At 35.7% G+C, this 13,185-nt stretch overlaps 1 protein-coding gene across 2 annotated transcripts in view; it reads left to right on the top strand.

The window, feature by feature from the left end:
• Positions 1–9,312, top strand: part of ENPEP (glutamyl aminopeptidase) — a 103,739-nt gene extending 94,427 nt beyond the window's left edge. For both annotated transcript variants that reach the window (XM_032633141.1, XM_032633142.1), the window contains 2 exons: positions 7,422–7,500; positions 8,534–9,312. In XM_032633141.1, coding sequence (XP_032489032.1) covers positions 7,422–7,500; positions 8,534–8,680 — 226 coding nt within the window. In that variant the 3' untranslated portion in view covers positions 8,681–9,312. The remainder of the gene's footprint in view (positions 1–7,421; positions 7,501–8,533) is intronic.
• The last annotated feature ends 3,873 nt before the right edge of the window (positions 9,313–13,185 follow it).

Below are 13,185 nucleotides of genomic sequence, written 5' to 3'. Positions count from 1 at the left end.
TACATCCCCTCTTTTTTTGGATTTCCTTCCCATTTAGGTCACCACAGTGCATTAAGTAGAGTTCCCTGTGCTATACAGTATGTTCTCATTAGTTGTCTATTTTATAAATAGCATCAATAGTGTATATATGTCAATCCCAATCTCCTAATTCCTCCCTTCTTAAAAGCAAACTATATTTCCCGGGCAATAGCAGTTTTAAAATAAGGAGCAAGGACAAGAGATGAACAAATGAGCTAAAGAGATGGTTTCCTAAATTTCTTATTTCTTCCGCCTCATATGGAAGAAATGTTGCTACTCTTGGTCTTGATCCTCTAAATTTAATGCTTATTTCCATTAAAAAGATACTTCTTTGACAGAGTATAAAATATAGATTATATGTCCCAAACAAATATGTAAACACTGACCAAAGAACTATACCATCTATAATCCCCATACCAAGAAATGGCCTCTGTCATCTCCTCCTAATCTCTCCTGTCTTCCCTTCAGCACTGCCTAGTGCATAATGACCACCTTATCAGAAATACTAACTGCAAAGATAACTTTTTATTTCTATACTCTTTTCTACCCTACAATTAACCAGTGTGCCATTATGTTCATTCACATTTCTTATCCTTCTGAGATCCAAATTATATCTCTAGCTCTCAGCAAAGATACCCTACGTTGCTTTTGCTTACTTGTGATCAATTTTTGTCTTTTGTATTCTTGCAACTATTGAATGTAACTGCTCATCCATTTCTATGAAGATTGATTGGCATGCTTGTGTATGTGTGTGTGTGGTGTGTATATGATGCTCTGTTCATCTGTTTATAATTGTTTCAATAAACTATTTGGTTTAGAATTAATAAATCTACCTATTGAGAACATGTTACCTGGAGGTAATAGTTCATATTATGCAAGGTAGTACTTTCCATTTTGAAAGATATATGGCTAATGACACGTACTGTGTATTTTGTTTTAATCGAAAAGACTACGCAACTTTTTTTTGGTACATGCTGTAAGAAGCCTATGTAGATTAAAAAAATGCTTACTATTAAATTATTGTGAAAATATAAGTAAATAATATTTTACATAATAAAGTGGGCACTTCCTTATTGTTTATTAAACAGAATATTTCTCAAGGCTTATTTGAATTGCTGTCATGTGAGTTATTTCAAATAATGCATATTTCATTTTTAAAAATTAGCTCATTGTTATACCTCTTGAGAATTAAGAAGTAGGAAAAAGAATAGGTGTTACATTGCCATAAAGTCATAAACAGTTGGCCTTAAATCTATTAGACCTAATGTTGAAATTTTCAGGAAAAACAAATTGATGAAGTATTTGCAGTGCTAGTTCCAAAACCCTCTCCCAAGGCTTTTAATATTTCTTCATAGTCTAATGATCTAATTCTCATATCATTTCAAATAGCCTAAAACTATATAATAACCACATGTCAGATACAAAAAAGCCCAATATTAATTATGGTTAGTTTGAAAAATATATAATTTCCCCATTAAAATTGGATAAGACAAATTAAACAGAAATGATCCAAGCGTTAGCCAAATATTTTCAAACTCTTAAATGTTTTCCAGACTTCAGAATGTGTGGTTTTATTGCCTTTGATTCTGAACAATTTATTGTCATCTTAAAATAAATAAGCTGCTTTTTTATAAAGCTGTTGTTACGTGATTTTTATGACAGCTGATGGCCACACCACTAATGTCCTTTCCACTTTGAAACTTAACCACAAAGTTCCAAAGATACTTCAGAAATTATTTGCTTTTGTTTATTCCATTAAACTCTTACATGAAACTATGAAGTTGAATGAACTCAATAAGCCAATATAGTGTGGTGTGATAAAGTTTGATTTAAATTTATGACTATGAATGAAAAATTAAGTCAATGGGACATGACTGAAGTCATTTAAACAGTATCTCATAAACAAGATAATTTAATAAGCACTTAACTAAAAGTTTTAAGTGCATCAAAACCATTTCTTCTGGATAACATAATAGTACTTACATACATATTAAATCCAAGAAGATTATTTTTACATAATTATTTTTCAAAATATTTAAGATATAATTAAATCCTTATTTTAGTTTTAAAAGTAATCAAATATGATAAATATACAGCATATTTCCCCTTAAATGGTACACTTCATATGATGGTTTCTTGGAATGAACATATTTTGTTTTTATATTTCTGATATTTATACAGGTAGTTGCAGTTTTTATTCAATCTATTCATTGCTAGTTTCTAAATATATTCTTCAATTTTTAGTCACAAAGAACAGAAATATTATAGAAATTATAGAAAGTCACTGGAAAAACTGTTTTCTTACCTGTAATAACAGACTTTCTTTGAATCTGTAAAATATCATTACAGGAACTTAGTGTGATTTCCTTTTTTAAAATCTCAATTTTCTTATTATAAAATAGGTGTGTATTGTTTTGCACAAAATGCAGAAAAGCAAAAATAAGGATACAAAAATCACCCATAAACCCACCACCTAAAAATAACCTCTGTTGTCACACTGTTTTTCCTTGAGCCATTTTTCTATGGCTGTTCATTTATTTATTATATTAGACATATGGTTTTTGTTTTGTTTTGTTTTGTTTGTGGCACGCGGGCCTCTCACTGTTGTGGCCTCTGCCGTTGCGGAGCACAGGCTCCGGACGCGCAGGCTCAGCGGCCATGGCTCACGGGCCCAGCCGCTCCGCGGCACGTAGGATCTTCCCGGACCGGGCACAAACCCGTGTCCCCTGCATCGGCAGGCGGACTCTCAACCACTGTGCCACCAGGGAAGCCCAGACATACGGTTTTATAACCTGCTTTTTCTTACATTATCCTATATTGTGGATATCTTTTCATGTCTTTAAGTATGCTTCTTCGATGTTATTTTAAATTCTCAGTCATATTTCAATGTGTAGATACATCTTAGTTTACTTAGCCAGTCTCCATCTGTTGGATAATAAAATTGTTCCAAACTTTCCACTGTATAAATGATGTACTGATGAACATCTTTGAAACTGAACCCCTGTTCTCTTTGAACATCCTTGAGAATTTCCTTAGGATAAAAATAATAGTAGAAGTAATATTGCTGTGTTAAAGGATGTGTTCATTTTTAGAGTTTCTGATGAGTGCTGCAAAACTGTCATCCACAACAAAATTTACTATTAACTTTGACTATTTTTCCAACCCCTGACAATACCCAGTGCTGTCATTTAAAAATATTCTTGCTAATTGAGTACATGAAAACTGATATCTCATTTTAAATTATAATTCTTTCATCCTGTAAATATTGTGGAGCATCTACTATGTGCTAGGCACAGTGCTTGGTACTCAAAGTACAACAGTATACAAGGAGAAACATCTGGTTCCCTGTTCTCATGGAGCTTAGAGTCTAATAATGAAGATCAATATTAAGTAAAGAATCACACAAATACATGTAGTACAGTTAAAACTGTAATAACTACAAATAGAAGAGGTTCAGGACACACTGAAAGAGTGTAATGGGGAAACTGACCAAGTCAAGAGAAATTGAAGGTTAAGGGCTTTCCTAAGGGAGTGATGATTGAGCTGAATTCTGAAGGAAGGACAGGAGTGAATTATATGAACAGGAGGCAAAGCTTTCCTGGTTGAATGCCTACTATCAGAAAAGAGGAAAGATAAGGGTTAAGTTTTTCAGGGTCACATTAAGATTTGGGCTTTTGTTCTAAGAGCAATGATAAGGTCACTACAGGGTTTTAAGTAAGAACGTAAAATGATCAATTTTACTCTGAAAAGAAAGCTCTGGTGGTAAAGTAAAGCACAGACCAGAGCGAATTTGAGGAAAGCAATTACAGAGCTATTGGAGTAGTCCCAGCAAAAGACAGTGAGACACTGTACTATGGATGTAATGGTGAAGATGAAAAGATAAGAACATTTAGAATTTGGTAGATTAGAAATGGGAGGCAAGTGAGGTGACAAGAATTAAATGTCTAAATTTCCAGAAAAAGTTTGCAGAAGAACCATGAGTTCAGATCTATCTATCTATCTATCTATCTATATATCTGCCTTTTGAGTCTCCTTTGAGATGCTAAAGCAGAGATTGTTTCAAGGAAGTTAGAGTCCCTTGCCAAATGCTGCTTAAGGTTTGAATAAATCAAAGAATAAAAATGCTCACTAAACTTATTGATAACTTAGAAAGAGTCTTTCAGTGGAGTGGTGGGTGCAAAACTCAAATGGAAGCAAATAACAGTCAGTAGTAAGACAATGGAGGCAAGAAATGTAGAGAAGCCTCTTGAAAAGTTTGACTATGAATGGGGAGGTGAGAGAAGATATTAAGAGAGCTATGCTAGATCAAGGGAGAGGATTTTCCCTTTTTTTATATGGAAGATATTTTAATATGTTTAATATACTTAAAAGCTGATGAGACAGATCCAGTGAAGAGTGAGAGATTTAATATGTAAGACAGGAAAAAGATTTTTTGAAAATTAATGTTTTTGAGAAAGTGAGGGAGAAATAGGAACCAAAGCACAGATGATAGAAGGAAAATAGGTATATTTATATGTTTGTAAGCTAAAAGATGTAGAGGTTACTATGTATTTTCTCCGTGAATTAGAAGACAAGATCACCTGAGGAGGAAGGGAAGAGGGAGAGTGTTTGGAGGTTTTAAGAGAGTGAAAACATTTGCAAAAGGCAATTCAAAGAGGAAGAGAATGAGTTGACCAGGATAATGCAGGACTGTCAATGTGAAGGGCCCATTTAAGATTGACAGCCATGAATTTATAGTGAAACAATATGGGGAATGTTGGGTGACCTCCCTTGACAGAATGTGTCTAGGTGGTACAAACAAAGGAAATGAGCAGTTAATTTCACCCAAAGCTGGAGTTTTGCCAGACTCAAATTACTGAAATATAAGGGCGCTTAGGGCTTAGGCAAAAATGTTACCGAAAATGGTAGACCATGGAATCTAAACTATATAAGGAAACAAATGAAAGCAAAGGAAGAGCTGATGATCCAGAAGAAAGTAGGGGTAGGGATGGTCAATGGGTCAGAAATCCAGATAACGTCAAAGAATGGTCATAGTGGAAAGTGAATGGTAAATTATGTCATGGAGCATGCATAAATTAATAATTTTAGAGTCAGAGTACCTATGGATAATCACAAGGTATGATGATGGGAATTGGTGGCTGGAGTAGAGTGGAGAAAATACCATTGGAAATGAGGAGGTCAAGAAACTAAGGCACTAAGCTGTTATATCTTCATCCATGTGGACCTTGAAATCACGGCCTGAAGTAGAAAGGATGATAGGAGTCAGGTGCCAAAGTGTATCATAAATGAGATGAAGGGGAATAACCTGAAGGAACAGAGGTTCTTAAAGAGAGAGTGGAGGAATAATGGTTGGGAATCCACAATGGGGAGCATGACCACACCAATTCCCTTTCTGACCTGGTGCTATGGAGGATGTGGGAAAATAAACATTCTCCAAATAAGTAGTATTCCCTGTAAAGGGGCAGTTCCAGAGGGTCAGGTGGCGGGTTTGAGAGGTTGGGCAGCTCTAGACAGCTAAGTCAGAGGCAAGGAGGTACACACATTATAAGGACAGTGTTGAGCATAGATGACTGAGATTCTCACATTTTGAATAATGGCTGATGACATTAAGTAAAGGGAAACTGCTTGCCTTAGGTTTCTAAGAGAAGAAAGATGAAAGACATAATGGATTTAAATTCAATGGTGTCTGTGATAAGAGTGAACACTGGACCTAGTATACTGAAATTGTGGATAATTATTAGAACATTTCATCTGTTTCCATTAATACATTTTCTCTTTATGTTTCTTTTGAAAACTGCTGATTCATTCCTTCACTAATTTCATGTTGGCATATTTCTCCCTATTATCAATCTGTAAGGGTTCTTTTTATAGTGAAAATATTTGCCCTTTTTAAAACAAAATAATAAATTTTTAATTTTATGGCAGTTTTTCTTTAGTATAAAATTTTGTAATGTGTATGTGACAGACTTTATTACTTTTTATTTCACGATTTCTGCTTCTGTTATGTGATAAATTTTAAATGTAAAATTTCTCCTGTTTGTTTACCTCTTTATATATTGATATATTTTCCTTTATCTTTCCCAAACATTCCAACAGTTCAAGGTTTATACATAATTCTTGTGATTATTTTTCTTACACTGTGATTAATTGGGATGAAATTTTTACCTGTATTACAATGATTTGTATTTTGGTCTATAAAGAAATTTCTGATTCTTGTTCTTTAAGAGAGAAAATGCAAAAGAGATAGGAATAGAATATTATCTCTAAAGTGCTATCTTTGCACCCAGCTTCAAGTGTCTTTGCTTAGCAGACTGATATAGATCATAACCCCAAATATGCAAGCAGCTAATAAAGCTTTTTGAAAGCAGAATAAATAGCCTATATTCAAATTCCTGCACCTGCAGGAAGACAGGAAGTGTTAGTTAGGATAAAGGTGATAGAGATATTCTGCTGTAATAGAAACACAGAAATGCAGCAGTTTAAAGGACATAAATAATTATTTCTCACTCAGGTTGGTCTCCTGAAATGAGCATTCCATGTTGTTAGGGTAGTCTGACCTTATTCTATCTGTGTGGTTGAAGTTTGGAAAAAGGGGAGGGGAAAAAAAAAAAAAAAGTCCAAGGCAAGCAATTTCCCTTTACTTAAGCAAGGAGGTGGAAGTTGAACATATCACTTCTTTTTTAAAAAAATTAATCATTTATTTATTATTTTGGCTGCATTGGGTCTTCGTTGTTGTGCGTGGGCTCTCTCTAGTTGTGGCGAGCAGGGGCTACTCTTTGTTGTGGTGTGCGGGCTTCTCATTGTGGTGGCTTCTCTTGTTGTGCAGCATGGGCTCTAGGCACACAGGCTTCAGTAGTTGTGGCTCGTGGTCTCTGGAGCACAGGCTCAGTAGTTGTGGCATACGGGCTTAGTTGCTCTGCAGCATGCGGGATCTTCCTGGACCAGGGCTGGAACCCGTGCCCCCTGCATTGGCAGGCGGATTCTTAACCACTGCGCCACCAAGGAAGCCCCGAATATATCATTTTTGTTCATATTCCACTGATGAGAACTGGATCACCTGTCTGCACCTAGCTATGAGGAAGGCTGAGAAATGTCATCTGACTGTGGTTCTCATGTGTGCAGGAAAAAAGGAGAACAGATTTGGGGAATGTAACAAGCAGTCTACCATCTCTGAGTAAGTGGTGTGGATATGTCTACAAAAAGAAGTGTAGAATTTGCTGAGAATTTCTCCTGAATTGGATTTTAAATTAAATATGTTTACTTACTGTGTTTTGTACTTTCTGTACTTTGAAAATTACTTTTTAAAAAACTCCCAAAATAAAAAGTATATGTCTGCATTTAGAGAAAATATTTAAAGTTCTGGGCACTTACATACCCTCTTCCTCCCCTAAATTTCTCTTCAGATATACACTCAATGACAGAAACCTTGGCCGGATTGTCACTATAGCAGAGCCATTCAACACTGAACTACAACTCTGGCAGGTATGAAGATAAATTCGTCTATACTTGTCAAGGAAGGAACAGAATTAATTTTTTTTCTAGGAGAAGTGGTATTTTCTCTATTCAGATCCCAGAAGACAAGAAAAAAGAAATAATTCTTATATATAATTAAATGTACACCTAGTTTTTTCTAAACTGAAAAAAATTCAAACAACCAAGAAATAAATAAAGTTTAAAAGTTGAGAAACGTGAGGCCTTGGGAGGATTAGAAGGCTCCATGAGACCATTTGGTTTAACAAAGCATGAACAGTATGTCTCCCCTTTCCAGGTAAATGTAATCCTGGGATAAGCTGGTCAAGATTTGATTCCTTTCTGAAGTCATAGTTTTGGAATTTCAAAACTAAGCCCAAATCTTTCAGATTTCAAATATCTCAATTCCCAGGGGGGTAGGGAATGTTCATTAATGTTGCACAAATAGAGATTGTATGAATTTTCAGTACCTGTATTAGATACTGGAATGTTACATTCCTCTGTATTAAGAAACAGAATAATCCTTATTTTTATAAATAACAAATACTACTATGGTGGAGTTTGGGGGAGGCTTTTGGAGGGAAGAGGGAAAATGAACCAAGTTTAACAGAGATTTTTTGATGAGCCCTCAATAAATGAACTGAACGCGTAATAAAATACTCCAGATTCCTGGAATGAAAGGCTAAGCAAAGCCATCATTCCACAGACCAGATTTTCCAGGGAACACCTTGGGGAATGTGCAGAAAATTGAGAAACCCGAAGCAGCAGAAAGAGCATGCCAGCCACCAGTGTGCTGCTCTCCTTCCCCAATACATCAGGGCCTTTCTTGTGTGACATACTGCCAGGTGTCCAAAAGCCATGGGTAATGATTGCTAATCTGAGAGATGGGCTCAATCTAAATGATTCACCAGAAAATGTATCTCAGTGTTATTCAGTGATACTGAATGTCCAGGGAAGAAGGAAATAAATCCAGAGTGTAAAGAAAATCCTTGAAGAATAATTGGGCTTAAAATTACTTTCTTAATTATTTCCTTCTCTTTTATAGATGGAGAGCTTTTTCAAAAGATATCCAGAAGCTGGAGCAGGAGAAAAACGTAGGCAGCAAGTGCTGGAAACAGTGAAAAACAATATCGAGTGGCTAAAACAAAACAGAGACACCATAAGAGACTGGTTTTTTGATTTGAATGGTTAATGTGTTCAAATTATCATATTTTAATTTTGTGACTGCATTGTTTCTCCCGTTAAATATTTGGTGGCCTAATTTACAAGCACTCTGGAGGGAGTCTTATACATAGATACTGCTTTTGCTAAGTACTTTAAATTGTTCCTCTTTGTTTATGAAGATACTAATAGAGTAGTTAATGTACTCAGGGATTTCTTCTAAGTGTACTTCATAGGAGATTCTTTACAAACTGAAGAGAATTTAAGAGCCATTTTAATGTCTTTAAATATCATTCTTTGTATCTTAAATCTGTGAAAATAGAACAATTTGGTCTTAGCTTTACATTTTTTTGTACCAAAGAAAAACCACTTAATCTTCTCTCTTGATTGATTTTTAAAGTTTAAATACCAGTACTTGAGGGACCAATAGTATCACCTTAATCTTTATTTTATTATTCAGAATTACACAGATCTAGTATCATTGTATTCACATATGTTTTTACTCCTTTAAATCCTATCAAAGTAACCTGGGCTTATATTTTACTCTAGGATTGCATGAGTTAGCCAAAGAAATGCCTGACTGTTGCCTTTGTTCCCATAATATCAAAAAAGAACTCTCCTCTCCTTTTTAAAATAAATCTGAACGATTACCTTGAAAAAATACATTGTTTTCCAGTGTCACTTTACTCTTGAATAATAATGACTGCAGCATCCCCCAAATAATTTAGCTGGAGGCAAATAAGATTCAAGAACCCAGTCTTTTTCATACTTGGTACTCTGTCATCTTGCTCCATTCCCTACAAAGCTCCTTCAAATAAGCTATGAAATTAAAGGGAAGATAGTGCTTAACTCTACTCCATGGATTTTAGGGGGAAAGGGCTAAATAATTGGAAACTGATTAGGAAAGAGAGAAGGCTGATTATTCCATAAAACTATATGGAATTAGAATTTAGCTTTGACCTAACCTAGCAATCTAAGTGTGAAAATGAGGAAACCCATGGATGTCTCCAACATGACTCTGCATATGTGAGGATATATCTTCTTATATATAACTTCTATGCATAAATCCTTAGATCCTAATTCATACAGAATAGCATTGATCAAATTTATATTCATGACTTGATTAAAGACATCAATTTTGTAGAAGCTGGTGGCAAGAACATGTTTAATATGGCACTCGATGCCTAGCAGATCCACAATACAAGTCCAATAGGCAGAAAAGATGGTAAATTACTATGTTCCAATCTGCTATATCTGGAAATCTAAATTTATTTGGAAGCTTCAGAAGTATAAGATAATTTAAGATTGGTTTGATGATAATTGAAGCACATGGGAACAATCAAAATCTTAGCTTTGACTTTACATAAAAATGTGCCCTAATCAAGGACTCTCAAATTTTGTAACCTTTCCTATCGCTGTCTCTTAATCATCACGTTTCAATCCACATAGCTAAACTGGCAAATTCAAATGTAGACTGGAGGGCAAAAAAAGACAAAAAAAGAAGAAATTTTCAGACTAAAACTTTTAAAGTATTATTTTAAATTACTTCAGAAGAAAAAAACACATTAACATCATAAATCATCAGGGAAAAAAAATATATATCCCACTATCTTCATGGGGATTAACACCCTAACTTCAAATTGACCTCAATCAAAACTAGCACTTGAGGGCTTCCCTGGTGGCGCAGTGGTTGAGAGTCCGCCTGCCGATGCAGGGGACACGGGTTCGTGCCCCGGTCCGGGAAGATCCCACATGCCGCGGAGCGGCTGGGCCCGTGAGCCATGGCCGCTGAGCCTGCGCGTCCGGAGCCTGTGCTCTGCAATGGGAGAGGCCACAACAGTGAGAGGCCCGCGTAACGCAAAAAAAAAAAAAAAACTAGCACTTGAAGTCTATGTATTGTATCAATAAGGAAGTGGGATCGTTTATCCTTCTGCTTTATGTAATAAATTCTTAAAAGAAAAATATAAATTTGAGGGGGATGGTAAATGAAACAGATTCCAACTTGCCTACAAGTCATTCTGTTCCATTCTAGTTTAAGCACTAAAACTGAGAATGAACTGCTTAGTTCTCTTTAGCCCACGTGAAAAAGAACTGTGCACACTTTGCTATGACACCACTAGCTAATCAGGCCTTTCTCAAACAGCATCTGGTTTTTAAAGGGCTGATGACCAGTAGACAGATCTATGCCAAGAACAGTTTGCTACTGTGCTTTCTTGGTTGTGTCATGATTTTTACAGCGAAAAAATTTAGTACGTTGTATCCAAAATTAGACCACGGTAAACCATCAACTTTAAAGAATTAATTGGAAGAAATGATCGGCAAAGTCAGGTAGCAAGAAGCAGTGCCAGTAATAATGATTGCCTCCCCCTAGGCAGTTTATTTCTATATTGCAGATCATTGTTGTGCACCCACATAAATATAAAGTAGGAGTTTAAATAATAAACTATGAATATAAAAGTGACCAGCAGGGAAGTTCTGGGAAGCAGAGATATACAGCTGGGTTGAAGACAACGGTACTCCTACAGTTACCCTCCATGTTGGTGAAGTGTTAATCCAAAAATAGATAAATATAAGGTGAGAACAAAAATCTAGAATGGTAATTCTCAAAGGGGATTAAGAAGCAGGGAACAGAAGGAAGAAAGCAGGATAACCAGTGGAGCTTTCCAAAGCTTTGCTAAATAATGATGATAGTGATAGTAGTAATAATACTAATACTCCTAATAATATCAAACTCCTTTTTATACCAAGCCCTGTTCTAAACACAAGCACTCCACATACATCAATTTATATATTTAAACTTTACAAAAACCCCATGAGGTAGGTACTGCTAATATCCCCATTTTACAGATGGAGAAACAGACAGAGAAGTAACAAAACTTGCCCAAGGCCAAAAAATAGTATCTGACATAAGCCAGGATTTGAACCTAGTCAGTTTATCACCAGAATCTATGTATTTAACCACATATTAAAGTAGAAACATGCATTTTAAAATTAAAGTGACCTGAGTTTGAATCTCAACTACTTGCCTTTAATCTCTCTATTGTTCAGTTTCCTCATCTATAAAGTGGGGATAAAAATAATCATTACCTCACTGCGTTGTTGTGAGGATTAAATGCAAAAATACATGTAAAGGACGCATGTATGGGAAATGATAATCACTCAACATTAGATGCTATTATTGTTACTATTATGATATCTCCTAGTCCCCATTTAAGACACCCGTTTGGAGAATAAGGTTGGGTTCAAGAATAACCAAACCTAAGCAACTAAAGGCACTAAGGAAAGGCAGTGTGTCAGATTATGTTATTGTTCATTAATAGTCACTGGCCCTCCCTGGAGAGAATTCCATTATCTTACCCCACTGAAGTCTAACATGGGTATGTTGCTTTTGGCTGGTGAAATATGAATGAAAGTGATCTATGTTGATTTCAGGCAGAAATATATGGAGTCAGCACATGTTTTGCCATTTTTCTTCTGCCACCCTACATCCAGCAATGTTTCATATAGAGGCTGCTCTGTTAGCCTGAATTTCAGAATGAAAACAATGAAACTGAAAATTGGTTCTTTGAAAAGAACGACAAAATTGACAAACCTTTAGCTAGGCTAACCAAGAAAAAAGTGAGAAGACTTAAATTACTGATATCAGGAATGAAAGAGGAGGCATCACTACCAAACCTACAGAGATAAAAAGAAAGAGAATATGCATAACCATACCCCAACAAATTAGTGTTGTCAACAACTTAGACAAAATGAACAAATTCCTAGAAAAACAAACTATCAAACTGACTCAAGAAGAAATAGAAAATCTGAACAGACCTATAACAGACCTATAACAACTGAAGAGATTGATTTAGTAATAAAAAAAAACAAAAAACAAAAAACTTCCCACAAAGAAAAGCCCAGGACCAGATGCCTTCCTTAATGAATTCTACCAAACATTTAAAGAAAAATTAGCACCAATCCTTCATAAACTTGCAAAAAATAGGAGAGGAGGGAACTTCTCAATTCATTCTATGAGATCACAGATACCAAAACTGATACCAAAACTAGGCAATGACATCATAAGGAAAAAAAACCCCAAACTACAGGTCAACATCCCTTTCGAACGTATACACAAAGATCCTCCACAAAATATTAGCAAACTAAATCTAGCAACAAAGAAAAATGATGAAAGACCATGACCAAGTGCCAACTGGAATTTACCCAAGAATGCAAGATTGTTTTGACATATGAAAATCAATCAACATCATATACTATGTTGATGGAATAAGGACAAAAACCACATAATCATACCAATGGTGCAAAAGAAGCATTTGACAAAATCCAGCACCCTTTCATGATAAAACAATCAACAAGCTAGGAATAGAAGGGAACTTCCTCAACCTGATGAAGGGCACCTATGAAACACCAACAGGGGGCCTCCCTGGTGGTGCAGTGGTTAAGAATCTGCCTGCCAATGCAGGGGACACGGGTTCGAGCCATGCCCAGGGAAGATCCCACATGTTGTGGAGCAATTAAGCCCATGGGCCACAACTA

The sequence above is a fragment of the Phocoena sinus genome, chromosome 5 (assembly GCF_008692025.1).
Source record: "Phocoena sinus isolate mPhoSin1 chromosome 5, mPhoSin1.pri, whole genome shotgun sequence".
NCBI classification, from domain to species: Eukaryota; Metazoa; Chordata; class Mammalia; order Artiodactyla; family Phocoenidae; genus Phocoena; species Phocoena sinus.
This window is presented reverse-complemented; position numbering and strand designations above follow the sequence as displayed.